The 27,008-nt window shown below is 35.9% G+C and overlaps 1 protein-coding gene across 1 annotated transcript in view; it reads left to right on the forward strand.

Moving 5' to 3' along the window:
• Window positions 1-23,828, forward strand: part of ITGA1 (integrin subunit alpha 1) — a 168,128-nt gene extending 144,300 nt beyond the window's left edge. The window contains exons 21-29 of the mRNA XM_082649801.1: window positions 3,430-3,506; window positions 6,156-6,245; window positions 7,591-7,693; window positions 10,753-10,866; window positions 12,679-12,783; window positions 12,945-13,049; window positions 14,062-14,154; window positions 16,326-16,442; window positions 21,338-23,828. Coding sequence (XP_082505927.1) covers window positions 3,430-3,506; window positions 6,156-6,245; window positions 7,591-7,693; window positions 10,753-10,866; window positions 12,679-12,783; window positions 12,945-13,049; window positions 14,062-14,154; window positions 16,326-16,442; window positions 21,338-21,382 — 849 coding nt within the window. The 3' untranslated portion in view covers window positions 21,383-23,828. The remainder of the gene's footprint in view (window positions 1-3,429; window positions 3,507-6,155; window positions 6,246-7,590; window positions 7,694-10,752; window positions 10,867-12,678; window positions 12,784-12,944; window positions 13,050-14,061; window positions 14,155-16,325; window positions 16,443-21,337) is intronic.
• Window positions 23,829-27,008: the final 3,180 nt, after the last annotated feature.

The following is a 27,008-nucleotide window of genomic DNA, read 5'->3' on the forward strand; positions in this document are numbered from 1 at the left end:
TTTACAGTTTTAGCCCTTATATTTAGATCTATGATCCATTTTGATGGACTTTTGTGTATGGTGTAAGTAAAGAGTCCAACTTCATTCTTTGTGGATATTCCCACACCATTTATTGAAAAGACTATTCATTCCCCCATTGAATTGTCTTGGCACTCTTGTTGAAAATCAGTGGACCATAAACACATGGGTTTATTTCTTGTATCTTTGTTGTATTTCATTGATCTATATGTCTATCTTCATGACAGTACCACATTGTTTTGATTACCATAGCTTTGTTGTAAGTTTTGAAATCAGGAATTGTAAGTCTTCTAACTATGCTTTCTTTTTCAAAATTGTTTGGCTATTCCATGTCCCTTGCATTTCCATTTGTATTTTAGAATCAGCTTGTCAGTTTCTGCAAAAAAAAAAAAAAAAAAAAGCCAGCTGGGAGTTTGGTGGGTATTACATTGAATCTGTAGCTCTATTTGGGGAGTGTTACCATCTTAAAAATATTAAGTCTTCTGACCCATGAGCATGGGATGTCTTTCCATTTATTTAGATCTCCTTTAATTACCTTCAAAACTGTTTTGTAGTTTACAGAATACAAGTTTGCATCTCCTTTGTTAAATATATTTCTAAACATTTTATTCCTTTTGATGCTGTTTTAATGGAAATCTTCTTTTAATTCATTTTCAGATTGTTTATTGCTAATGCATAGAGATACATTTTTTATACTGATCTTTTACCCTGCAATCTTGCTGGAATTATTTATTAGTTCTAATAGTTTTTTTTAGAGGATTCCTTAGGATATTCTATATATAAGATCATGTCATCTGCAAATAGAGGCATCGTTTCCAATCCAATGCCTTCTATTCCTTTTTCTTACCTAATTGCTCTGCCTAGAACCGTACTAATTGAATAGAAGAGAGAAGAGTTCTTTCATCTCTTTTTAAAGAAATATTTGTGGGCTTCCTTGGTGGCACAGTGGTTGAGAATCCACCTGCCAGTGCAGGGGACACGGGTTCCATCCCTGGTCTGGGAAGATCCCACATGCCGAGCAGCAACTAAGCCTGTGTGCCACAACTACTGAGCCTATGCTCTAGAGCCTGTGAGCCACAGCTACTGAACCCGCGTGCGGCAACTACTGAAGCCCACGAACCTAGAGCCCGTGCTCCGCAACAAGAGAAGCCAGCACAATGAGAAGTCCGCGCACTGCAATGAAGAGTAGCCCCCGCTTGCCACAACTAGAGAAAGCCCATGCACAGCAATGAAGACCCAACACAGCCAAAAATAAATTAATTAAATAAATAAATCAAAAAATAAAATAAAATAAAGAAATATTTGTTTCCATGAACAGCAGAGAATAATTATCTCATTTAATGATAAACATGGTATTTGCATGTATTTTCAGTGAACGTTGCATTTCGGTATGAATATTTGCTCCTTATTCACTATTGAGTTAAGGAGGGAAATCTTTAATTAATCAAAATGATTAAAATAAGAAGGTATTTTATTTACTTGACATAGACTTAAACAAAAAAAGAGAAATACTATCCCAATATTTACTTCAACTTTCTTAGATTATAATATTTTTATAAGACTTCAAAATAGATCCCTGACATCTTTAACACACATCCTAAAAAGTTGACAAACACTGGTTTGGACATCTGGAAATGGCAGATGTCTATCTATAGTGAAATCCTTAATGACAAATTATCAATAATGAAATCTTTTAGCTCTTCTTTTTGCAAATGAGAATTCAAAAAGGCCTTTCCACTTAACACATGTGGCATGGTTACTAGTGATTTAGGATACAAACCACGAATCATAATAATTATCATTAAATTCAATAAATATTTTCTATGTCCATTTTAGCTTATAGAACTAACTAGATGTACCAATTTACTTTTGGAACCCCATCATAAAGTCTGTTCTTGACTATCTCAAATGAAATATACTGTGAATTTGCATTCCTTCCCTACAAATCTATAAAATACACATCACTTCTGAAAAAAAAAAACACTCCTAATTCCTCTAATTTGACATGGAAATAAGGAATGTCAACTCATGTCTACTCCTTCCTTTGACCACTTCAATTAACCTTGGAATTATCTCTATTTCCTAAAGAATAATGATATACCCTCTGTTATATCCCAATCATTGGAGACATTCATTGAAATCTTAATAATTTCTTAACCATCTCTTCCTTTCTTTAGCAATTCTTTGGTGCTTAGGGCACAAGCTTTACTCAAAGTGTGTCATTGTCATCAGTAGAGAGATGGAAAGATAACGTGCAAGTAATTTTTACATGGGCTTTACACTTAGAATATATTTTTAGATTTGCAGTGTAAGCATTTCAGAATCAGGTCAATATGCATAGGCAGCTTCTTCAGCCCCGCTTCTCTGCTAGTCTCTTCCCTCCATCTGAAGCCTCCTCGGGAATGCCAAGACAAATGTCCAGGCCAGTCAGAGGGCTAAGGACAGTCAGGGAAACAGGAGCTTACTGAGAGACTCTGGCAGTTGGACCCACCCAATAAAGCTTCTGCTGGAATTGTGATTACTATTTCAAAGCAAGAAGAAAACTATAGAGCTTCAGATTCTTAGAAGAACTATTTTTTTAAAAACTAACTCAAAAAAATATGTGGGAGAAGAAAATTCCACACATTAGAGTGTACGACCATGCAAATCTCAAGATCCCTGAATTCTATAAATGGTGCCTAAATTGAATAAAAGAGCTTTAAGTATCAAATCTTGTCTAGTCACAAAGATAAAATTTTAGGTAGCATTTATTAATTGTACGTTTTGAACTATCAATTTTGCTGGCCCGAATTCCAAAATACCTCAGCACATTATTGGGTGTGTAAGCATTATTATGAGGCCTCTTGGACTAGAATTCTGCTGATGACATATTTCTTCAATGAGTAATCTAGTTTTTGTTCTGCCTGTTGGTGTTTATAAAGAGCCATGAATTACATGTGTTCAGGCGTAGTTTCTCAAAAGTAAGTTACTTCCTGTATTTGAGTGTCAGTAAAACAAAAACATTTTCCAGCTTGTCTTGGATATTGTTTTAATTCTGCAATTTATAAACAAAACTCACTGCTTTTTTAAGTTATGATTCTTATAGTTTACTTTAAATGGCCAAGCCTTTTATTTTGTTTTATATTGTTTTTGTTATTCCTTAAAGGTCCACAACTTTTTTATACTATCAAATCAATGGAATTCAGTATGTGTTCCCCTATTTTATAATGGATAGATATAGATGGTTGCTGGTACTTGAAGTTTCCATTTTAAAGAGGCTTTAATTATGACCATTTCATAATAACATTGTTTATGATTGTGATCTGGTAGACAATGGTAATATGATAAAATATCATTTATATAATTTAATGTTTTAATCAAAGCAAACATTCTACTTCTTTATCTGTTACTAAAGATATTTTTATTTTATAGGTAACATTCAAAATATTATTTCAGTTTAACTCATCTTATCTCATGGAAAATGTGATTATTCATTTAAGTACAACAAGGTTGGTTCCTATGTGTGCATGAGTGTACGTGTATGCATGCATATAATTTCTTTCATGTATTTAAAATATGTTGTTTTATAGACTGACTAGAACTTCTTACAGCTTTTATGGGATCAGTAGAAGTAGAAGGCAGTGAACCCCTTTGCTTCACAAAAACATCCTTATGAATAATCAGCAAAATAAAGAAATTTTCATTTAATAGACATAATACACCTAACTGGATTAAATCATTGGTTCTATGAGCTATAAAATATGTTGTAATCACACGTCACTTATATCTGCCAAACTGCATTTAAATCCGTTTAAAATTTTACAGGCTTTTCTAATTTAAAAACTTTTACTGACTGCCCATCAAGGTCAACTGAATCATTAGAGGGACTTAAAGGTTTATGATACCCTTTTGTAGTTTAATAAATTTTATTCAAATCAGTCAAAGCTTCTGAAATGGTGTAGAATACACAAACTAAAAATAACAAAAGTCTAATAAGGAAATTGAAATAGTGCTTACCTTTCTTCTAAGTATAACTATCCACTGGACCATAAGCAACTTGAGATAAACTTTTATCATTTTATTTTATTCCCCAGTAAAAAAAAAAGTCTAATAATCACTAAATAAATGTAGAGTGAGAATGAATGAATTAGTGAGTAGTGAATAAGTGAGAAAATGAATTGATAGATGAGTTAATTCTGTGTGCTCAATTCAGTTCAATTCAACAAATATTTATTTGAGGTCTATTATGGACAAAATATTGAATTTGTCACTTAGGGAATATAAAATTAAATAAGGGCATGAACCTCTTCATGGGGTGAATATTACAGTAGGGGACTGAGACTAGTATTTAAATTATTATAATACAGGATAGAACAAGGAAAATTCATTAGAGAATTATAAGCCGTGTGTCAGAGACTTAATGGAGGGTGAAATTACATCTGCTTGGCAATGAGAATCCAAGAAAGCTTTATCAAGGAGGTTATAATTAGGAAGGACCTTAAAGGATGGGTAGCAATTCAGAGAGGTTGGTCGGTAGTTAGATGGAACATTTCAGGCAAAATTTACAGCTTGAGCAAAAACTCAAAGGTAGACCACTAGATCTATTGGGGGGAATATTGGCTGACCCATTTTAGTGCAAATATAGAGAATACATAAAGGAGTAATGGAAGATAAACACGGAGTGTACATCTTACTATGTTACAGTGAGTGTACATCTTACCATGTTACAGGAAGTATTGAATTTCAAAATGAGGCATCTTTTCTTAGTTGAACAGGCCATGAGGAGCCAGAGAAGTTTTTGAGGGGTGAAGTCATAAATACAGAGCTGTTTCTTTGGAATATTAACTTAGCTGCATTGTGGAACGGGACCGTTCACAGCAAAAGCCCAATCACACATACATCTATAGCCCAGGGCAGGGAGCTGCCTTCACTGCCCCATCATGCATACCAAGCCGCTGATACACTTGGGAATAAGCAAAGCCATTAATGGGTACTCTTTGCCCATTCTGTGAGACAAAATGCTAGGTGCTTAGTCACTTGTTAGAGAGGTGTGTGTGATAATAATAATGAAATCTAATATTTATTGAGTATGTCCTAGGCACAATGTTAAGTATTTTACACTTGGTACTCACCATTTATTAAGAATATAATGGTAGGGCTTCCCTGGTGGTGCAGTTGTTGAGAGTCCGCCTGCCGATGCAGGGGACATGGGTTCGTGCCCCGGTCCGGGAGGATCCCACATGCCTGGGGAGCGGCTGGGCCTGTGAGCCATGGCCGCTGGGCCTGCGCGTCCGGAGCCTGTGCTCCGCAGCAGGAGAGGCCACAACAGTGAGAGGCCCGCGTACCGCAAAAAAAAAAAGAATATAATGGTAAAACCCCCATTTTATAGATGAAGAAACCAAGGCACAGAGAGATTAAATAACTTTCCCAAAGTGGGTCTATGTCCAAGAGCAATTTCATGCACTCTGGCCCCAGAGCCAGTGTTGGTTACTATTATATTATTTGGACGTACTCTTTTGTAAGACAGAGGAGTATGAGATATGTGTGTGTATATGTACGTATAAAATATGTGCATGCATTTACATAATATATAATTGAAACGATAACTAAAATCAGGGGAATAAGTGCTCAACAAATAATACAATCATCAAGTACAAGGTAAAGAAAGACTATTAAATGACAAAAAATTTCAGATTTACTCTCAGCTGTGTGATCCTAGGCATGTCTCTTCACAAGGGCCTCATCTGTGATAAATAAGAATCACCTGTGTGATTTGTATTAAAAAACACAAATTCATGAGTCCTAACTCGGACCTACTAAATCCATATTTTTCTAGGAGAGAAGCCCCAAAATCTGTGTATTTAACCATTGACCCAGGGATACTTATCATTATTCTCATAGAAGTTTGAGAAACCTCATTCTAAATCAGTGTGGTTTTCAACCCTCGCTGCACTTCAGAATCACCTCGACAACTTTTAACAATACCCATCTCTGATCTCCCTCTCCACACTGAAATTTTTAAAAAATCAAGGATCCCACACATGTTGTGTGTGTGCTTTATTTAGCTGCCAAAATAAGCTTCTCATTCAAATGCTTAGAAAGGTCTATAAATAGTCAGTGGTTTAATGATTTGTCCAACTGTGCTGTATGTTTTCTAGTGACAGTGAAGAGCCACCTGAAGCCCTTTTCGATAATGAAGTAAACGTTTCCATCCCTGTAAAATATGAAGTTGGTCTACAGTTTTACAGGTAGGAGAACACCGCACTCTCATGTTGATGCTTCCTATAGCCCGGTGGATCTCAGCTTGTGTTCCCTGGCCAAGGGCATCAGAATCACCTGGGAGCTTATTAGGCAGATTCTCTGCCCCACCCCAGACCTACTGAATCAGAAATTCTGGGGGGGTGGGAGGGGGCCTGAAATCTGTGTTAAACTCTCCAGGTGATTCTGGTGCACTCTAAAAATTGAGAATCAGCATCCCAGATAATCTAAACTGTGAGGTGCTAATGATACTGGATTGCATTAGCAGTCCCGTCTTAACTCCGAAACGCAAGGTGAAGACTCAGAAATCCGTCACAAAAGGCGATGTTCTTAGAGGTCACCAGCGTATTTCTTGGCTCTTGTTCTCATTGTATGGGATCTGATTAGCCTGCCCATTCTGGACATTCAAGTTTAAACTATTGCTCATTGACAAGAGCTATTTATTTCTCCCATTATTCATAAACCATCCTTTTTCCTAAGAACTTCTGATCTATCCAAACACCACACATGTTGGCAAATTTGTATAAGCAGGACTCAAGGCTTTTGCTAGATACATGTGCACAATGTACAAAGAGTACAAGAATCTGTGGCAAGTTTAGTCTAAGAGTCTTGTCATATTATTCATTTATTTCCTATGGCACTTTCCTTTTGCTGATAACAGATGACAAAAATGAAAGGATTGTATGATATACATGTAGATTGTGCTTCTGTTTCTTAGCCTTTAATTCTATTGGCTGTTTTCTATTTTTATGCTTCCACTTCTCTTGGTACACTGACTTCTCCCAAGAATTTTTCATTTATTTAAACTAATAAATATTTCTTATGTGTCTTCTCTAAACTGAAGTACTGCTTTTAAATATGTTTATATTACATTTCATTCTACCAAGTTCATCCAAAGAACATGGAGAAGTTGTATGAAAAAGACTGAACTTTTAAATTTAGCAGTAAATATAGAACTTTAAGTTGTGAAAAGGTAACACATTTTTTAAATCTATTTAAATTCAGCACTATTAAAAATACCAAGTTTTAGCCTGATTATTCACTAAATGTATATGATATTAGTGAATTAATGAAAACTTTTCACTTGGTAACAATGAAACTTTTACTTTAAAAACTGTACATATTTTAGCATCAGTAACTATGGAATTAAATTATAATCTTTCGCACCCTCAAAGTTTTAACTTTAGATTTCAGGGTAAAAGAATTTGCCTTTGATTTGACATCTCTGTAAGTACTTCTTGTGGAATTACCTGGTATAAAGAAAGAAAGAGTGAGGTCAAGTAAAAGTTAAACTTGTTGTGTTTTACTTTTCTTTTTCCAATTAATTCTTTTAAGCTCTGCAAGTGAATACCATATTTCAATTGCGGCCAACGAGACAGTCCCTGAAATTATTAGTTCTACCGAGGACATTGGAAATGAAATTAATATCTTCTACTTGGTAAGAAATTACCTCTAAATTAGTATTGTAAAAGAGTTATTTTTAAGCTTATAAGTTAAATTAAAATATTAACAGACACATACAGACATGTTTGTTCAACAGTTAATCTCTATGTTCTAGCATATTTTTCTTTATAATTTCACTAATTTAAAATAATTTTATTGAAATTGATAATTATACTTTTAAGCTACTTTAAAGACTCAAGTCCCTAATTTCCTTATGACACAATTAATTATAATAAATTCCTAGAAAAAATAGGGAACCAAGTAGACACTACCTATAAACATGTAGACTTTATTTGCATTTTTTAGTATAACTGAGAAAAGCACTTTTTAAAAAATAACATGACTATTTCAGAAATTGATTATTTCAGATTGTCTTGGTAATAATTTCCCTACTCAACAAATAAATTTGTATCTTATTCTGCTCCTTGCTACCTTTCGTATGTATTATACCATAACTTACTGGTGTTCCTACTATCAACTCCTTAAATGATGTTTTCTATTTTTGATATTTCTATTAATGATATTTCTATCATTTCTAAATAGAAATTATATTTCTAATTTTGAACTCTTCATAACACACTTTTCCTAACCATTATAATAAGTAATTATGGAGCTGAGCCAGGCTGTCATTTTAGGTACTGCCTACTTACAGACACAGACTCAAGTTAATATTATGCAAGTAAAAGAGAGTCCAATTCAAACGATGGATTTAAAACTGTATTCAAAAGCATGAAATAATACAGCATTATTAGAGGTGAAGATGGTCTCAATCTCTTTGGGAATTGGCAACGATGAAAAAAGGGAATTCTCTTACAAAGTGGAAATAGATGAATACTCTCAAGAACATTTCATTGTTTTTATTTGTGCCCTTTGCTGAAATGCCTATGCAACTTATACCCAGGAAGTTAGTATGAATGCCAGTCACTCTACTACTGGGGTAAATTTTTGAAATGTAGGCTACCCAGTTTTTCAAGTCCCATTTGCTTTTCCTGGATTAGAGAATTCAGCAAACAACAAGGAAGAAAGGAAGGAAAGAAAAAAAGGAAGGCAGGAAGGAAAGAAGAAAGGGAGGAAGGGAAGGAAAGACTTTGAATGTTGTAGAACCTCATGAATTGTCACTTTTTAGGGTCCGGACTTGAAACAGGTACTCTCAAACTATTATAAATAATATCGATATAAATAATATTGTTAAGAATATCCCTGAACATAAATCTTTTGTATCTCTGATTACTTTGCCAGGGTAAAATCTAAAATTGGAGTAATGGAATTAAAAAAAAAAAAGAGAGAGACCCAGTAACTCTACTGCTAGAAATTTCCCATAGGAAATTATTGGTGGTATAAACAGATTTATACCCAGAGATACTCTTAACAATGTTATTTATATTAGTTTAAAAATTAAAACCTGGGCATGGGGAGACAGCTATTATAATGGTTGAGAGGGCACCTTTTGGAGTTGAAAAAGAAAAACCTAATTCTGCTCTCTACCAGCTCAGTGACCTTGGAAGTCTTTATTCTCATTCTAACCTTATTTCCTCATAGATAAAACAGGGATTATAAGAGAATCTACCTCATAGGGCTGTTAACAGGATTAAAGGGAATAATGCAAGTGAGAAAATTAGCAGTGTCTGGAACAGTCAACAATAAATACTGATGTTGTGGTTGTCATTAAGCAGCTAATAAACATCATATTCTCAAAGAGTCTCTAAATTTATGGGAAGATGCCATGACATAATAAATTTTACAAATGGGACACCAAATTTCATATTTTATATGATACAAATTTTATAAGATACATAATATGCAAATATAAAAGGTAATTTGTGCACTAAAATGTTACCAATATAGAATTGTAGGAAACTTACTGTTTTTCAGTATTTTCCAATGTATCTATAAGGAACATTGTTTTTAATCAGAAAGAATAAGTGTGCATTACAGAATACCCAATTTCTGACTAAATATTGAAAAACAATTGGAATTAGACTGGGAGGCCATGCCAGGCAAGCCCAGGGCATATTACAATTAGAAGATAAGAGTCAGGGAGCATGGTTAAGAGACCAGGCACAGGTGGTCAGGAATCTCCAGAATTCCAGGGTTAAGGGTTGCATTCAATCTTCAGCAACCACAGAAAACAGCTCCAGATCTGAATAGCTCTCAGTCTAGAAGGCTCAGGTAGGGAGGCCAGTTGGACTTCCTGGCATCTGTCTCTGTAGATTAAGAAGCACCCTGCTCGGCTAAGAATTCAGCACAGAAGGGCCAAGGAGACGGCTGAGGACCTGGAGAAGAGGGGGTGGGGATTGCACCTGGTTGGCCCAGTTCAATGCACTTCTCCTAAGCAGGCGAGGACTTCTGGACAGTGAGTCCAGCTTCCTGCTGAACTTCATCTCACCCAGACTTCCTCCCCTATGCACTTCATCGCCATTGATGGCAGGATGTGATGTGAAGTGATAATTTTAGGTTAGTGGATAAAAGAGATGGGAATTGAAATGAGAGTCAGTCTGACTCTCCTCGGACTGGATTACCAACAGCCAGGGACACAACAACCCTAGCTGGGGACAGGATTGTGAAGGGAAGCAGATGGCTGTCTGGTTTGCCTGTACCATTGTGGCAGATACCATCTAGCTGGGGTGAGAAATGACTTTGTGGGCTCAGAGAATTATAGCGAGCTGGGTTGAGGCAAACAAAAATATGCTCACCTGTTCTGAGTGAATCAAGTAAGTGTTCTCCCTCCTTTCCACCCCCAAAAAGACTGGTGTGTTGAAAAGTACAATGAGCATGGTAAATTGACTCAAAACAAATTAACTCATTTTGGGAAGGTGAAGGACCAATATATGATTTTAGCTGATGCATATGACCACTGACCATGAAACATCTTTATTTTTTGCTTGTTTAATTATGCCAATTCTCTGTACAGTGCCATAAACCCTCTGCATTCATTTTGGCTTTCAAAATATTTCATACCTTAATTCATCAATTAAGAACCAAAATCCTATGTAAGACAAAAAAACTGCTATTGAAAGAGGAAGAAAGGATTACATTTCTTTTTTTCCCCTGTAGATTAGAAAAAGTGGGCATTTTCCAATGCCAGAACTTAAGCTGTCAATTTCATTCCCCAACATGACATCAGATGGTTTTCCTGTACTGTACTCAAGTGGGTGGTCATCTTCTGAGGTAAGTCATATGTGCCTCGGAGTTATGTCATTATGTTATCTTCTTCAGTTTGTATCTAAAGCCTTTTATTCTCTGTGATAAATAGATTTTATCAAAGTAACATGGAGAGGCATTTAGAAAATTATACTACTACTACCACTAGTAATAATAATAATGACTTCCACTAGTTATTTAGTAGAGGCATTAGTTCCTTACCGCTGCTGTGGTAACAAATTACCCAAAACAGGGTGGCTGAAAACAACAGAAATTTATTCTCTCACAGTTCTGAAGGCCAGAGTCTAAAATTAAGGTGTCAACAATGTTGGTTCCCTCTGGAGGCTCTGAGGGACCCTTTGTTCCATGTCTCTCTCCTCATGTCTGGTGGCTTGTGGCAGCATAACTCCAATCTCTGTCTTCACAGGGCCATCTTCCCTGTGTTTCAGTGTCTTCTCCTCTTCTGTTTCTTAAAGCACACCCTTCAGTGGATATAGAGCCTGCCCTCAATTTAGAATGATCTCATCTGGAAATTCTTAATTTAGTTACATCGGCAAAGGGCCCTATTTTCCAATAAGGTAATAGTCACGGGTTTCAGGTATTAGGACTTGGGCATATCTTTTGGGGCTCACTACTCAATCCACTGGAGCAGATTTTAGATAACTAGTTGTTGACTTATGCCTGAAGAGTTTGTTGCACCTTTAATTTGCTTGAAGTGATCAAACCACCCTATAAAAAGACTTGTTCACTGCTCCTAAGCACAGACAGCTGCACCCAAAACGGTACAATACTACTTACTCATCCCAAGAGTTAGCAATATCATGCCCCCTTTGTACCTATAGCATTGAATGAGTCAATATGGTAGTTTATTTTTATGGTTTAGGTATCTAAAACATAGAAAATCACAATAAGTATTGAAATAATGCATGCATTATTTCAGCATTTGACAGTCTCTTCTTTGCAGAGATTTTAAGTTAAGGTGTTCTCAGAAATCAAGAAATAGCAACAGTGGTGGTTGACTTGTAATATTTAAATGTTTTCCTAAAGGCAAGAAGAACATAAACCTCTAGCATTTACCTCTAATCCGAAAAAGTAGGTTTGTGGGAACCTAGAAAGAATAAAATTAGACTTGTCCTACTACTTATGAACCTTCATCCTTATTACCTTTTATCCAGGATGTAGAGAGTCCTAGGGAAGCAAAAGGTTTACTAGATTAAGTCTAGAAAAACCATCCAAGAATCAGTGAACTTATAAACATGGCATTTTAACATCGATAGGGCCACTTTCTTACATCTCCCTCCCACACACACTGTGTCTTACCCTGGTGTATAGGGACTCCAGAAATATTATTGGATGAATACATAACTACAGACAAAAGTCCCACTCTGGATTTTTTGGTTTGTTTATTTTATAAACCATTATATGAGCCAACATATTGACTAACAGATGCTAACCTTTTTTTTTTTTCTTCAGTAGAGTTAAACTTTCTTCTCTCTCTATTTTATGGGACTCTACAAACTAATGTTTGATGAAAACAAATTAATGAATGTATTACTTATGTAATAGTAAGTTCTACTAGCATCCTTCCTTTTCCATAACAACCTCACTGCTATCTATTACAATTGAAAATGGTAACAATAATTACTATCAGGGGTGGGGGATAGTATATGTATATATGGCTGGTGCAGAATAGCTTCTTCCATGTTGCACACTTACGAAGATGGATCTTTCAGGTATGGCAATGGCTGTCATTCACAGATTCTTCACATTATTGCACCAAGTCATTTTTCCCTCTGACATCAGATGTTGTCTGATAAAAGACATATTTTTATTTCTTAGAATGTCAACTGCAGACCCAGTAGCCTCCAGGATCCTTTTGGTATCAACTCTGGGAAGAAAATGATAATATCCAAACCTGAAGATATCAAACGAGGCACCATTCTGGTAAATTCAAATTACCAAGACAAGTACTAATTTTACTTCATGCTTTCCAAGTGAATAAATTCAATACCAACCTAAAAATAACTATGTTGTAGAATATTTTAATATACTACCTTTTATCAAAAGGCAAGAATACTAATTTATACCTCTGGGCATTTAAACAGGACTGCAGTGCATGTAAATTTGCCACCATCACATGTAATCTGATTCCTTCTGACATGAGCCAAGTGAATGTTTCACTTATCTTATGGAAACCAACTTTTATAAAAGTAAGTGATTGTATAGTTCTCTGCAATAACTGAATAATATAAACAAATATTTGTTCAACACTTAATAAAAGCAAAGCAGAGTGCTTCTCTAGAAAGAACACAAGACTGGAAGTCTGGAAAAATGTGGTCCAAGCCCAACTCTACTAAACCAGCTATCTGGGTGTCATTTTCTGTCTGTTAGTAACTAAGTTATCTCCAAGGTCCCCTTTCATGTATATGCTTCTTTTTAGTCTCTCTTGTTCTTTCCTTTACACTTCAAGAGATAAACACCTATACAATAGCAAAGTTTGCACTTATCTTAATACCTTAGAACTCAGTTAAGAGACAAAGAATTATAGAGAGACAATCCTTGACAGCATTAACAAAGAGTAGAGCTAACATATATTATAGACTCATTGTATTAGATCAGACTATCTATCTAGCTATCTGTCTGTCTATCTAACTATCTATCTATTTTGGAGGACATTTTTAACCCCTAATAAAGTCAAATCCATCTGACAACTAGCTCTTTAAAACTTAATCCATTGTATTTTATATTATTTGTTTCTCTATTAGAAGTATTTTGTTAATTATATGAAATTTCCATTTTTAGATTTAATCATATTAAGTTGCTATTTTCATAAGTCACAAACTGTTGAATATTGGTAATTTCATGCTTAATCCTAAACAAGCTCCTATGTAAACCTCATTACCAGAGAGTAGCTATTCCATATCCAGCTCCCTGAAAGGAGGACAGGGTTTGGAGTTTGTTTTGCAAAGGATAAATCTGAACAGAAACTGTTATTCAGAAAAATTCCCCATTCTATAACAAGGATCTAAGTGAGAATTTGAGTGCAGAGAGGTATGGTGGGTACACAGTCATCATTTCACACCATCAGTTCCATCTGGATGTTAAACCAGTGTTTCAATCTGTCAGAAAAATTTTAGTTTGAAAAATTGCACTAAAACATTACTAGCTCTCAATGTGATTAGCTCAATATATTGAAAGTAGTAAATCCTGTTTGCTTTTCAGGCACATTTTTCCAGCTTAAATCTTACTATAGGGGCAGAACTTCAGAGTGAAAATACATCACTAGTTTTAAGTGCTGGCAATCAAAAAAGAGAGGTAAGTGTGACTCCAAGTTTTGAAAACATTATACATTTCACTCTGTTTGTAACATATGTTTTATATTTGCTTATAGTCCCTAAAGCAGTGACTAGCACTGCTCTCAATAAGTGACAGACACTTTCTGCTTCAAATTACACTTGATTAACTTCAAGTGTGATTTCAGTCTCATTCTTCTTGGTAAGAAACTGGGAAAAACCATGATATTTACAATTAACATGCCGTGTTTAACTTGATTACTTATAATTATCACAGTAAATTGATGTTTTTACTCTCACCTTGATAACAAATGATGCATTAGTAATTTTCCTACTTAAAAACCAATATTATAAAATGTAGTTGACATCTGAAGAACAGACTAGAAAAAACAATTTCTTTACAAAAAGTGTCTTTATACTGTATAGGAATACATGTAAAATTTTAAAAGATTTCTTCATTTAGTCATTGGGAAATTTGAAACAAAAATGCAGTACTATTCCCCAATACAAATTCACGCTGGAGTCCTAGGTAAAAATAAAATGGTGTGCGTTTTTTTCTCATCCTGTTATAAAGTAAGGCCAGAATACCTGTTATAGATGTGAGCACTTCAGCATAATTCCCCCTTTTATCATGAGAGTTTAACTATTTCATGTGGCTATCATGAGTCATAAAATTCTATTTGGAAGCTGCCTAACCCTGATGTTTTAATTTTTTTATTTCAAATTAGTACCTATTTTAAATAATTCCAGTGACCTCTGATAAATATTTACCTTTAAAGAATATATACATAGAATATCTCGATATAATGTTTACTTGCTTTATAAAGAGCACTTAACCCAATAAATGAAAAGTTATTCCACATGTAGAGAAGCTAAAATTTCGCCAGTAAGCATCAAAAAATATGAGTATATATTATACTGGAAAAGAGTATATTTGATTCCTAAATATGCATTGTTAAAATATTACAGTTAGCTTTATTTCCCCTAAATGTTAGTTTAAAATTCCTCATGGAGCTCTTTATTTTACATTTTATCCTAAAGACAAATTATACTTAAATTGTTAAAATCACTAAAACTGATCATTTTGTAGTTCTATGATCTTGGGGGAGTCACTGATCCCATCCAGATTTCCCTTTCTGCACCTCTAAGTTCAAGGAAATGTTTTAGATGTGTTTAAAGTCTATCGTCAAAGGTCTGATTCTCTGTACATCTATACTCCTGCCAGCTCTGTTTTCCGGATGCATGAGTAGTGACCTACCCAGAGCCATTTGAGGGGCTTGGATCAATATCCACTGCATGCAAATATCTCCCCTGTTAGTTTCTTTTTTTTTTTAACCCCTACTCTTCCCCTCTAGGTTAAGGAATTGAGATGTTCCCCATTAAACGGAGAGGCAGAACCTTGAGCTATTATTGGTCATTGATAGCTACCCTGACTTAGTTTTTTTTCTCAGAAACCTACGGGATGGGATGCAGGGCAGACAAGTTTCATTGAGGTTTGGGTGCCACACTGAGAGAGCTTGAATAGCTGGAACTCTAAAAGCTGTCTCCTTCAAGATTTACTTCAGTTAAGACCTAATTTAAAGATGCTAAGAGTATGTCAACTGGAATAGACAGTGTGGTATAATTAAAAAACACACTGGGGCGATGTATGCATGAATTCATTTATCTGTACATTTGAGATTTGTGCATCTTACTATATGAAAATTATACCTCAATTTGTAAACAAAAAATAAAGCACATTAGAATTAGAATTAAAGTTACAGTTAGAATTAGAAGACCTACTCAGGTTTATATGTCAATAACCTGTGACAACGTTCCAGCCCCAACTTATGCTATTGTGATGATGCACTAACGGCTACTAATAAATCTTTAAAACATATAATATTGTTGGTTCTCCCTGAGTTAAATTCACCTCTACCATTGAGAATTCTGATTCATAGATAGTTTACTCTTCATGTATAAATTTCTGAAGGATAAAATTATAAAATTGTTTTGGTAATAATGAATATGACATGGTTAGAGATTTAGAATAGATGAAGGGCATTTTAAAGTATGAACTCATTGTTTTCTCTGTATGTAGTAATGAGATTAAGTACACTGTTTGGTAGAAAATCATAGCCTGAAAGAACTCAGTGTACTGGGAGTTCTAATAGATGTTTATCAATGTTAACAATCTTGTTTAATAATTTTCAGCTTGCTATTCAAATATCCAAAGATGGGCTACCAGGCAGAGTGCCATTATGGGTTATCCTGTTGAGTGCCTTTGCTGGATTATTGCTATTAATGCTGCTCATATTAGCACTGTGGAAGGTAAGAACCGAAGTTCCTTTGACTTTTCTACTTCAGTTGTCAACAGCATATTGGTGAAACAAATTGTGATTTATCCATGCTGTGAAATATGGTATCACACAGCAATTGAAATGATAACCAAGACAAAATTAAAAAGAAAAATACATATCTCATACATTGTGCACAACTTGATCCCATTTTTGTACAAGAAAAAAACTAGACATATCCAAAAATTATGGAAGATCCCTCTAGAGGTTAGGATTATAGGGGATCTTCATTTGTCTATAACACTGGAAATTTTAAATTAAGTACGCATTACTTTTATAAACAGAAGAATGAAAACTCTCTTTTATAGAAAAAACAAGAATGAATTCCTATGTCAATTTAAGAATATATAGCAACAGAATTATGGTTAAGATAAGCCCTATCCTAATCACATATCTCTATGTATCTTAAAAAGTATATGCTTCTTTACTATATAAAAATACCACATTTTATGCAATAGTCTCATGCCTGAGTGAGAAATGATTTATTCGATTAGTCGATGAAACGGAAATCTTATAGTTGCATAGACTCCTGTTTCAAATCCTCCTGTAAAACTGAGTAACCATCTATTTTCTGTCGGGTCAGTCTCTATATTTACATAGATGTTTTGCTTAAACTGAGATATGCAAAATTTTTCAAACACTTAGCTGTATCTTTTTCAAATTAAGCAGAACTGAAATGATAGCTTTTAGGATAAATTTAATAGAGCATAAAATCTCATAAAAAGTTGAATTTAATACTTTTCTAGTTAAATATCAAATTGGCATTTATTCTACCATATATCACCCTATATTTTACTTATCGTCTTGTTTAAAAGCTAAGCTATGTTAAAACTACAGATTGCGGTTACATATTCATTTTTCTGATGCCTGAGCAACAGAATTATCTTTTAATCAAATAGTTTAAATAACAAATTTCTCTCCCACCAAATTACCAACTGTTCCTATCCATTCTGACTAACATTAGTTATAATGACTTAACTTCCTCTTTGGGGGGGTTACTCTCAGAGAAGATGAACAAAGCCATGTATATCAGGAGCATTTAGTTCAGTAAATAGAATCCATTGCTTTTCTCCAGCAAAGTCTCCAGGACAGAATTCTCCACCATCTCAAACCTCCAGCTCTTCCTCCTACTTTACAGGGTATCCGTGCTCTGTCTGTAATACCTGGCTTTGCCACACTGTGGTACCCAAGGCCCGGCTTAGTGGTGTCAAGGTTGTGCTTGAAATGCAGAATGTGGTTTCTTTGTTCATATGCACCTGTAATAGAAGATTTTACTGTTGGTTTCTTTCAGTATGGTCTTCTAAGCACAGCAATTGCTCGTATAGTTTCAGGACACCGCTGCTAAGAGAAGAGGAAAGCCAGAGCTGACTATTTGGATAGTCTCTCTAGTTGTATACCTCTTTTTAAAACTAACAAATAAGTTTCAGCCACCTGTTTTTTGGTCATCAGTCTGAAAAAGCATAAGTATAAAAACAAACACATTCTTCCATCCAGGAGATGTTTTGATGACACATTCTGATTGCTTCTTAGATCTTCTTTTTAAGCCCAAAGAAAGACCATTTAACAGCCTTTGGCCTGTCCTGACCAGTAGGTATAGTTAGTTCAGCAGCCACATCACTGGGAGCTCCAGCAATGAGAATGGTGATTCCACAGTAGAAGGGAGGGGAACTAGCACTTACTGAGTGTTTACTATATACCAGGAACTGTTTTAAGCTTTTCCACTTAGATACTAACGTCAACCCTATGAGGAAGACACTATTATGGACCTCATTTTGCAAGCTAGGGAGCTGAAAAATAGAAAAGTTAAATATGTTTCCCAAGACCACATGGTTTGTCAGTTTCAAAGTAAAGCTCTGAATCTGGGCATTTCACTTTTGTGTCAACACTATTAGCCCCCCCACTCTATGTTCTCTCTTGCTTCTATTCACTCTGTTTTCCTTACAACCTCTTCAACTAAGTATTTTAACTACATTTTACCCTTGGGGACACTGAAGCAAACAGAGTAACTCTCCCAAGAGTTACCAGCTAGCAAGGGACTGTGTTCAAGCAATGCTCTATCTGCAAAGCCTACCCCTTATCCAATATGTCCCACCGCTGCAGGCTATGAGGCAAGGCTCTTCACTCTGGAGCTCCAGGAATTGGGTTTTGTTTAAGAGGGTCATAAACTCTCTGAAATGTATAAAAATATTTGGTACTGGAGTGAGAACCCCTGGTTGGATTCAGACTTTCAGCAGCTCCATTATACTGAAAAGATTAATTGGCCCTCCTCCTGCTCCAACCTCCCTGAAGAATTTGGTCTGCGGTAGGCTCAGAAGAGCTACTCTCATCCCCAGGCATCTATTTTTGCGGTACGCGGGCCTCTCACTGTTGTGGCCTCTCCTGTTGCGGAGCACAGGCTCCGGACGTGCAGCCTCAGCGGCCATAGCTCACGGACCCAGCCGCTCCACGGCACGTGGGATCTTCCCGGACTGGGGCACGAACCCGTGTCCCCTGCATCGGCAGGCGGACTCTCAACCACTGCGCCACCAGGGAAGCCCCCCAGGCATCTTTTTAGACTAACTAGATATGGAGCAGAAACCTCAGAACTATCCTTTCTTCCTTCTTCTTCCAAATCCCACCAGTCTGGAAGTTCATCAAAATTCTCAGTCTGAGACTTTGTGCAGGGAACAGGCTAAAGCTTCCTCCTAGAGCTGGAATTCCATTTCAAAAGGCACAGTCTTTATAGCTTTACCTTCGTAGCATGCATAGCAGAGATTAAAGCTTGACAAAATCTTAGTAGGTGCTTAATATACTTGATGTTGAAGGGAGAAGGCTTGTAGAGGACACAGGTTTAAATAGGTTGGGAAACATGTCCTGAAATATGGTACCACACACTAAGGGAGATGCCCAGTCAAGTCAATATAGCCAATAGGATAGAATGAGACTCGGTCCACAGAGGATCCCCGAGAAATCAGATCGTTCCTGTCTTTACTTGATCTCATACTGATGTCTGATCCACCCTTGATGATTTATTTACTAATCCCAAAGCTTTGTTCCTCATGCAATATGCATATCCTTAGGAAGTGTGGATGGGGAATAGCACTGCCACCTATTAGTCTTTTATATGTTAATATAAATGTTTCATTCAACATTTATTCTATATTAAAGTCATTGAGTGTGTATTTCTGCCAAGGACAGTTTAATCAGACCTTTGCCACAGGGTTTTGAACTAGGGGGACACAAATAAGATCATTAAGTAAATACAAAAAGAAAAAGAAGGAAAGAGAAAGCTACCAAGAAAGTCTGGGTGCTCAAAACAAACTTAACTTGTTGCAAATGTTGGCTAGTATTGGCCCTGTTCAGTTTGAAGCTATAAATTGTATTTTCCTAATCTCCACTCTAATCACCCAACTTCCACTGAAAACCCAATGTTAATAGAATCAGTTGGGTGGAAAAGTTTAGATAACAGAAGTTAAGCTTTAAAATAAAGCATTTAACATGTGAAAGCAAAGGAAGGTTGAAAAGAAGCAAAAAGACTTGAGGAAGAAGAAGAAAAGGTCAGGAACTGGGCGAGGCAGGAAAGAGAAAAGTCATGATTCACCACTTGCTTTTGTAAAAGGCTTGTCTGATTTATTTTCAGAACATGCAGGTACAAGTTAAAGGGCTTAATGGTTTGTGAATCCAGAACTTTTGTAGTTGGCTCAAAGGAAAAGGCCTGATACATGCAGGAGAACTGGCATTCTAAGGAAGACACATTTATCGTTTCTTCATGTTCATTTGTTCTGTTGTCACCTTTTCTGTGACGTCTACCACCAACTAGATTCTGGCATGGAGAAAGACATAAAGCCCTGAGTAAAATTTCTCTAATTTAAAACTGCATATGTTTGACCATTTATGCCCTCGAAGCCCTCAATTGTTCAATATAATTATTTTTTAATATATAATTCCCTTGCATAATTTACCCTAACTTCATGATTAAAATGACATGAAAGTACCACACTTTCAAAGAATTAACTCACTGTCTTTGCTTGAACTATCATAATCCACTCTCAAATTAAAAAAAACAAACAAACACAGATTTAAAAAGAGAATACTTCTCTAGGATCCTTTTTTAAATTTCTTTTTTTTGAACATCCATTTTAGATTAGAATATTGCAAAGGTACCTTCTAGCTCCTATCCTTATTTTTATTAAACTCTTTAATTGGAAATAATAAAGCACTTGTAATTTTTATGATGCCCCATATCACAAAGCATAATGAAAAGGGACCCACATTCACCACTACGTGAAATATTTCCTATGTTCAGTGACTTCATTTTCATATCCAAATGATACAGGGTGTTTTCAAGAGACTCTTTATGTCAAGCCTATATAGACAGATGTGCTAACACATTTAAAGTTAATCCAGACAACTCAGAAATCCTCCCCAACCCCTTAGCCATAGTGTACCTACGAGATTCACCATCAGCAATAATTACCTCAATTTATGACCATCAGTTACTTGATGGAAATTTCTCTGCCACATCCCTGAAAAAGAAAGGTGATGGCAAAGTAGAGACAGTGCCAGTTTGTATGTTTGTATGCAGTTTGTATGTCTCCCAAAATATTTTTCCAAAACCCTTTAAGTTAGTTTGCTACATATACTAGTTTTTACTAGGAGACATGATATATTTAATTTACAAAAAAGTTAAAAATGAAATAGCAATTTGATAAATGACATTTCTTGACATTCAGTATTACTTAATAGATCAATGAAAAAAATACCTCTTGATTATATTATTTGTATGCCCACAATTGCTAACATTTTACTAAACTAAATTTTATCTGAGATTAGTATTTATTACTTAAATTCAAATAACTAATTGTATTATGTTTGGTATTTTCTCAACAGATTGGGTTCTTCAAAAGACCACTAAAGAAGAAAATGGAGAAATGAAATATTTTAGAAGAAATAATTATTCAATGATCTATCCTCAGGTTTGCCTCAAATATGTGACAAGAAATTTATAAATACAATTAAAGACATAGTCACATAACTCTACATAATCCATCAGGGATTAATCATTTAGAAAATGACAGATCAAGCAAGATCCAAAAACAATACATTAAAGCTTTATTTTATAAAATGTTGAAAAATATTTTTAAATAATTACTCATTTTTGTTGAGTATTTAAGCAAAATTACAAAGTGTTTTGAAGATGAAAAGTAACCTGTACAAATATGTTTATATATTAAATCACCATTCCAAGTATTTAAGGAATACATAAAAAGATTTTTATGATCATTGAAACATCTACTTTCAAAATAATATAAATTAAGCTTTTTCCATTGATTCCTGATGGATATCCACATTCAGCATGATGGTCAATATTTGTAAATGTCAAGAAAGGAATTTTACCTGAAAAAGGTCACTTCCCCCCATTTAAATGAGAAAAATTTCCCAGGTGGAGTCTATATACAATATAGATTGAAAATAGAATTAAATCACAGAGAATATATTCAGCATCTTTGTGTTGGGTTCTATACTGGGAAAGTTTTCTTTCCAAAGTGTTTGAAAAATAGTACAATTGAGCTGAAATTCTATCTAGGATAGAAAATCAAGATAGACTTGTTTAAAAGCAAGTGCACTGAAGGGATTAATTTAAGCTTTTACAGAACACGCCTAGTTTTGGTATTGAACTCTAAAACTCAAAACTCTTTTATACTGAAAAGCACAGCAGTTTTATGTGGCATAACAGTGATTTGTCATGAAAAGTCACGTTGTGTGTGGGATATACTAAAATGGTTTCTGAATGGAACTGACAATGTAGATGGATGCCGCAGAAATGCTGGTCATCTTTTGAACGTGAGGGGGTCCCAGGATGTAACCCAAAGTAGGAATTGTCTCAACTCCTTGGTACATGGTTCATTCAAACCCTCAAGCTGTGAGAGTATGTTTATTTTTAATATTTTAAAAGATATTTAATTTTCCAAACGTGGTTCTTCTTTTTATGAAAAAGCAGTGTTCCATTTCAGTATTGCATTTTACCAACAAGCCACTGCTTTTTGAGTGTGGCATATGAATGTTTAAATGGATCTTCGGAAATGTATTTTAAAGAATTTCAAGTTTGAAACCTCGCACCAACAGAAAGACATCACACCTTTGTATGAGCTTCTTTGTTCTTGAAGTAATCACCGTGGTGCATCGGACTCTACTGTAGCATAAGCTCCTAGGTTGTTCCATTTCTTAGGGAAAGAACAATGAATGAATGTACATGTGAACTACTGCTGTAAAATTTTCTGATACTTCTGCAACTCTATCTCTCCACCCGATTGACCATCACAAGATCAGAACCTGTACTTATCTGGAAAGTTCTGGGCTCTACTTTTCTCAGAAAGCAGCAAATCAATGGAGAAATTGAATGCCATACATTTAATTTTTAAAAACTAATTTCCAGGGAATTATCTGTGGACTCAGAGGCAGCCTACCTCATGGCTCTCTACATCTACATCTGAGATCCTGATGGTCAAAGACATGCACCTGGGGAGTGCTGAGGTCCTCAGTAGCTAGAAGAATGGCTAAGTTTTTCCAGAGATTTGGTATCCTCTTCCTGGCCTGTGATTGCTCAGAAGTGTCCAGTTTTAGAATTTTCTTCATTCCTGCTGTCTATCTCCAGCTTCCAAAATCATTCTTTCCACCTGTTCTTTCTTTGCCCAACAAAACTCAGGTCTCTCATATTCAGTCACCATGGTGCACAACTCCGGTGCACAACCTGCTCAGCAGCTCTGATCCAGGCTCAGCACATTCTTAGAAATAAATCTAATAGATAAAATTTTTAAAAATTCACACTTGTCCTCTGACTCCTAGGCAAAGTATTTACTGAACCAGGAGTATGCACATTTCAACTAAACATGTTAACGTAAAGGGGAAAAATAGAAAAGATGGCATTTTTAACATTTTAGAAAAGAGAGTAAGAGCTGTTTGGACAAATCAAATAGCTGCTTATAAGCTCAGCACAGTTGTTAACATAATTCATTCCTGTTTTTTAAGTAGAATATTAAATGAGCCAGATATCCTATTTCCTTAATATTGTGATTTGTTGAGGTTTATGTATGTATGTGTCTGTGCATCTGTGCGTGTGTGTGTAGAAACACACATGCACACACACACGCATGCATGCATGGACACAAATTGGAGGAAAAATACCTCAACACCAAATAACAGAGTTTACAAGAAATAAACACACAAAAGCTACACCACAAGAAAAGTTTGATTCATCCACTTTGCATATAGTTTTCACTTTCATTAATATTTAACTTTAGCATACATTTATGCAACTATCTAAAAATCATAAATGTATAATTATTATTTTGACTAAATTAATAAGTCAACAGATGTCCCAAATTAGCTTTGTACAGATATCCTAAAACAGAGACAATGATTAAGAAATATACTAAACTCTATTATTTTATTTTAAAACATTTAATAAGAAAAGTGATATTTAAGACAATTTATGAGCTTATTCATTAAATTAAATTGCAAAATAGTTTCTTTTTTTAACTTTGGTATTTTTTTTAATTAATTATTTCTTCCACTGTGGACTGAACTATGTATGAAGTCCCTTTCCATACCAAGCCTACAATGGTATATTGGTAAATTATTGAACAACTTGGCTCTCCAGGAGGAAAAAAATCCCTGATTTGTGTCATTTACCAGTTTTCATGGTCTAAATAGTTTTGTCATGGCCATTTTCAAGCTACCAACATAGCCCTAACCAGCTTGCAAAATCCCTGAAAATGTATTTGTCAGTTCTCAAGAACCAGTATGAGCTAACTTCAGTGCACCATTGAGATAGATTAGATGACAATGATAGATAGAAGATAGATAGATGACAGATGATAGATAGATAGATGACAGATGATAGATAGATATAGATGATAGATGGATAGATAGATATAGATGATAGATAGAGAGATAGGTGTAGATGATAGATAAATAGAAATGTAACATGAATATATATATATATATACACACACAAAAACATGCACAATACAATCATATTTCAAATTATTCTTAAAACATTGATCTCAAACCCAGCAAAGTGTGCTACATAGTTTCCCATTCTTCAATTTCAATTTCTAAAATTAGAGTCTTCCTTTAATGTTAATAAAATGATACGAACTTGCAGGAAAAGGAGTTGAAAGCAATATATATATATAAAGGGTGATACTGAAAATCAGAACTACACAACCACAAAGAAGCTGCTTCACTTTCTCTCAGAATCCAGAGCCCTGCAGCCATACTGTGAAAGGTCATCCTTTGTAAATATTTGTAATTTCTATGACCCAGTTTGAACTTCAGTGATCCAATTTGTTCAATTATTTTCTCCGAGCACTAGATTCATGGGCAATTTAATCTCTGAATATTTTTTATGTCATAACTGTGCTTGAAATGAGGCTGTGGGAGGACATATTTTACAAAATTTGATGTTTACTCAACCACAGTAATTTATAATTTTACCTCTTATAAAACCAATATCTAGGCTCAATTAGAAAACAAATATCTGCACCAAAGCAAAAGGTGGTTGCGCAGTGCTTGAGTAAACCTGGGTGGAAGGAGAAGCTGAGAGAAGGGCTGGCATGTTCTCTCCAGGCGGCCCCCCGAAGGGCCACGGTTTGCACTGTGTGAAGGCTGCCCGCCAGCGTCTATGCACTGCGCTTTCCTACAGGATATCTTCTCTGTCAAACATGTTGTAATCTGCTCCGTGTGAATTAACTGTCTTGCTTTGCACAACGGTGAGAAAACTAAGAAAGACCCAGGCTCAGAGCATGGTCCGTGTGCCCAGAACAGTCACAGTATTGTTCAAATAAAGAGTCTTCTGGCAAATCAGCCTTTTAAAAATAGTATCCTATGTATCCTTCATTGATTTTCAACACTTCTCAAGTCTCCCTCCATTAGATTAGTCTTCTCACCCAAGGGAGGTTTTCAAGAAGACTACTAGAGAAAAATCTTTTTAAAACGTGTGCTCTGTTTGCTACGAATACCAGCTTCTGTGATTTGATCATTTACACAGGATGTCAGTCCTCTGTTCTGTGGCAATCTAAAGGGTTGGTATGGTAAATGTAATAGGGACAGAATGAAAGGCTTGAAGAGATGAAACAGCTTGAGGAAATTTACAGACTGTTATTGGGACACTGTCAGCATCTACTCCAGTGGAGAGCTGGCAGGATTTAGCCCTTTGGTGGGTCTCCATCAGCAACCCCCCAATCCCCATTCTCACCCATGGAAATTATAATCTAAAACATGATGGGCTTCCCTGGTGGCGCAGGGGTTGGGAGTCCGCCTGCCGATGCAGGGGACACGGGTTCGTGCCCCAGTCCAGGAAGATCCCACATGCCGCAGAGCGGCTGGACCCGTGAGCAATGGCCGCTGAGCCTGCGCGTCCGGAGCCTGTGCTCCGCAACGGGAGAGGCCACAACAGTGAGAGGCCCACGTACCGCAAAAAATAAAAAAGAAAGAAAGAAAAGAAGAGCTTTAAAATCCTGGAAATGATGCTACTTTCTAACTAAAATTTCCAATTTAACTGTAAACAGCAGGCATTTTAATGCAAACACAACTTCCAGGTGAATCCACTAGACAGCCCTTCCAATCAGACTGCTGTCTCTAAATACCTCCTACCCAGAAATTCTGAAACCGCCACTGGAAGTGAACTTTGCAGTGCATTACTAAAGGCTAAAGGCTGCCGTTTCAATGGGAGCACTGTTGTGCAACATCTTAAGTAGAACGATAAAAAGAGAGTTAAAATCTAACATTGTAATCTGGTGAACGAGTATTTTTGATCCTCATGTTAAAATGTAACCTTGAATTTAGCAATTCCAAGTAACAGCCTTTAACCATCAACCTTGAGGAAAAGTAAAGGAGCATGTGCCGGCTCTTCAGCCCCAGGTGCATTGTCCCCTACAACATGTGGTGCCCAGGAGGTCCAGTTCCTAACTGATGAGAATGGATCCTCTGCTGCTGTAAATGGCCTAAGCTCCCAAATCCACTACATCCCAGGATCGGCCCTCCCACATCAGACACACACATATGCACGTGCTGAAATTTTACCACACTGAAAAATATACAAGGATAAGTTCTCACTTCTAATGTTGGACTCCTTGCTTTGAGATCAGCTTTTTTTTTTTTTTCCTTTTAAAATATATTAAAGGCTTTCTCCCATAGCTAGTGACTTCAGAACTTCACACAAGACTTCCTTGCATTTTCCTCCCATTACAGGCTAGAGAATTTCAATACCATGAAGACTGGACAGTAGGACCCAGGGCCCATTTGCAGGATCTCTCTGCTTTCTGCCTTCCAGTTGGCTGTTTCTCTTCTCAACTGTACAGTGGGGATGTTTGGTCTTAATTTGGGTCTTCTTGGCAAAGCCATTCTAAGCCTGGTACTCCTTGCAGGGCCTTGAGATCTAGATGTTCTTTACTGGTGAATTGAGGCTTGGAAAACCTTTAATTATCTGACACACCATGGAAATCACGGCAATACACTAGGCAGATACCAGAGACAATCATAACTATGATTATGTTTG

The sequence above is a fragment of the Grampus griseus genome, assembly GCF_964374135.1.
Source record: "Grampus griseus genome assembly, chromosome: 3".
NCBI lineage: Eukaryota > Metazoa > Chordata > Mammalia > Artiodactyla > Delphinidae > Grampus > Grampus griseus.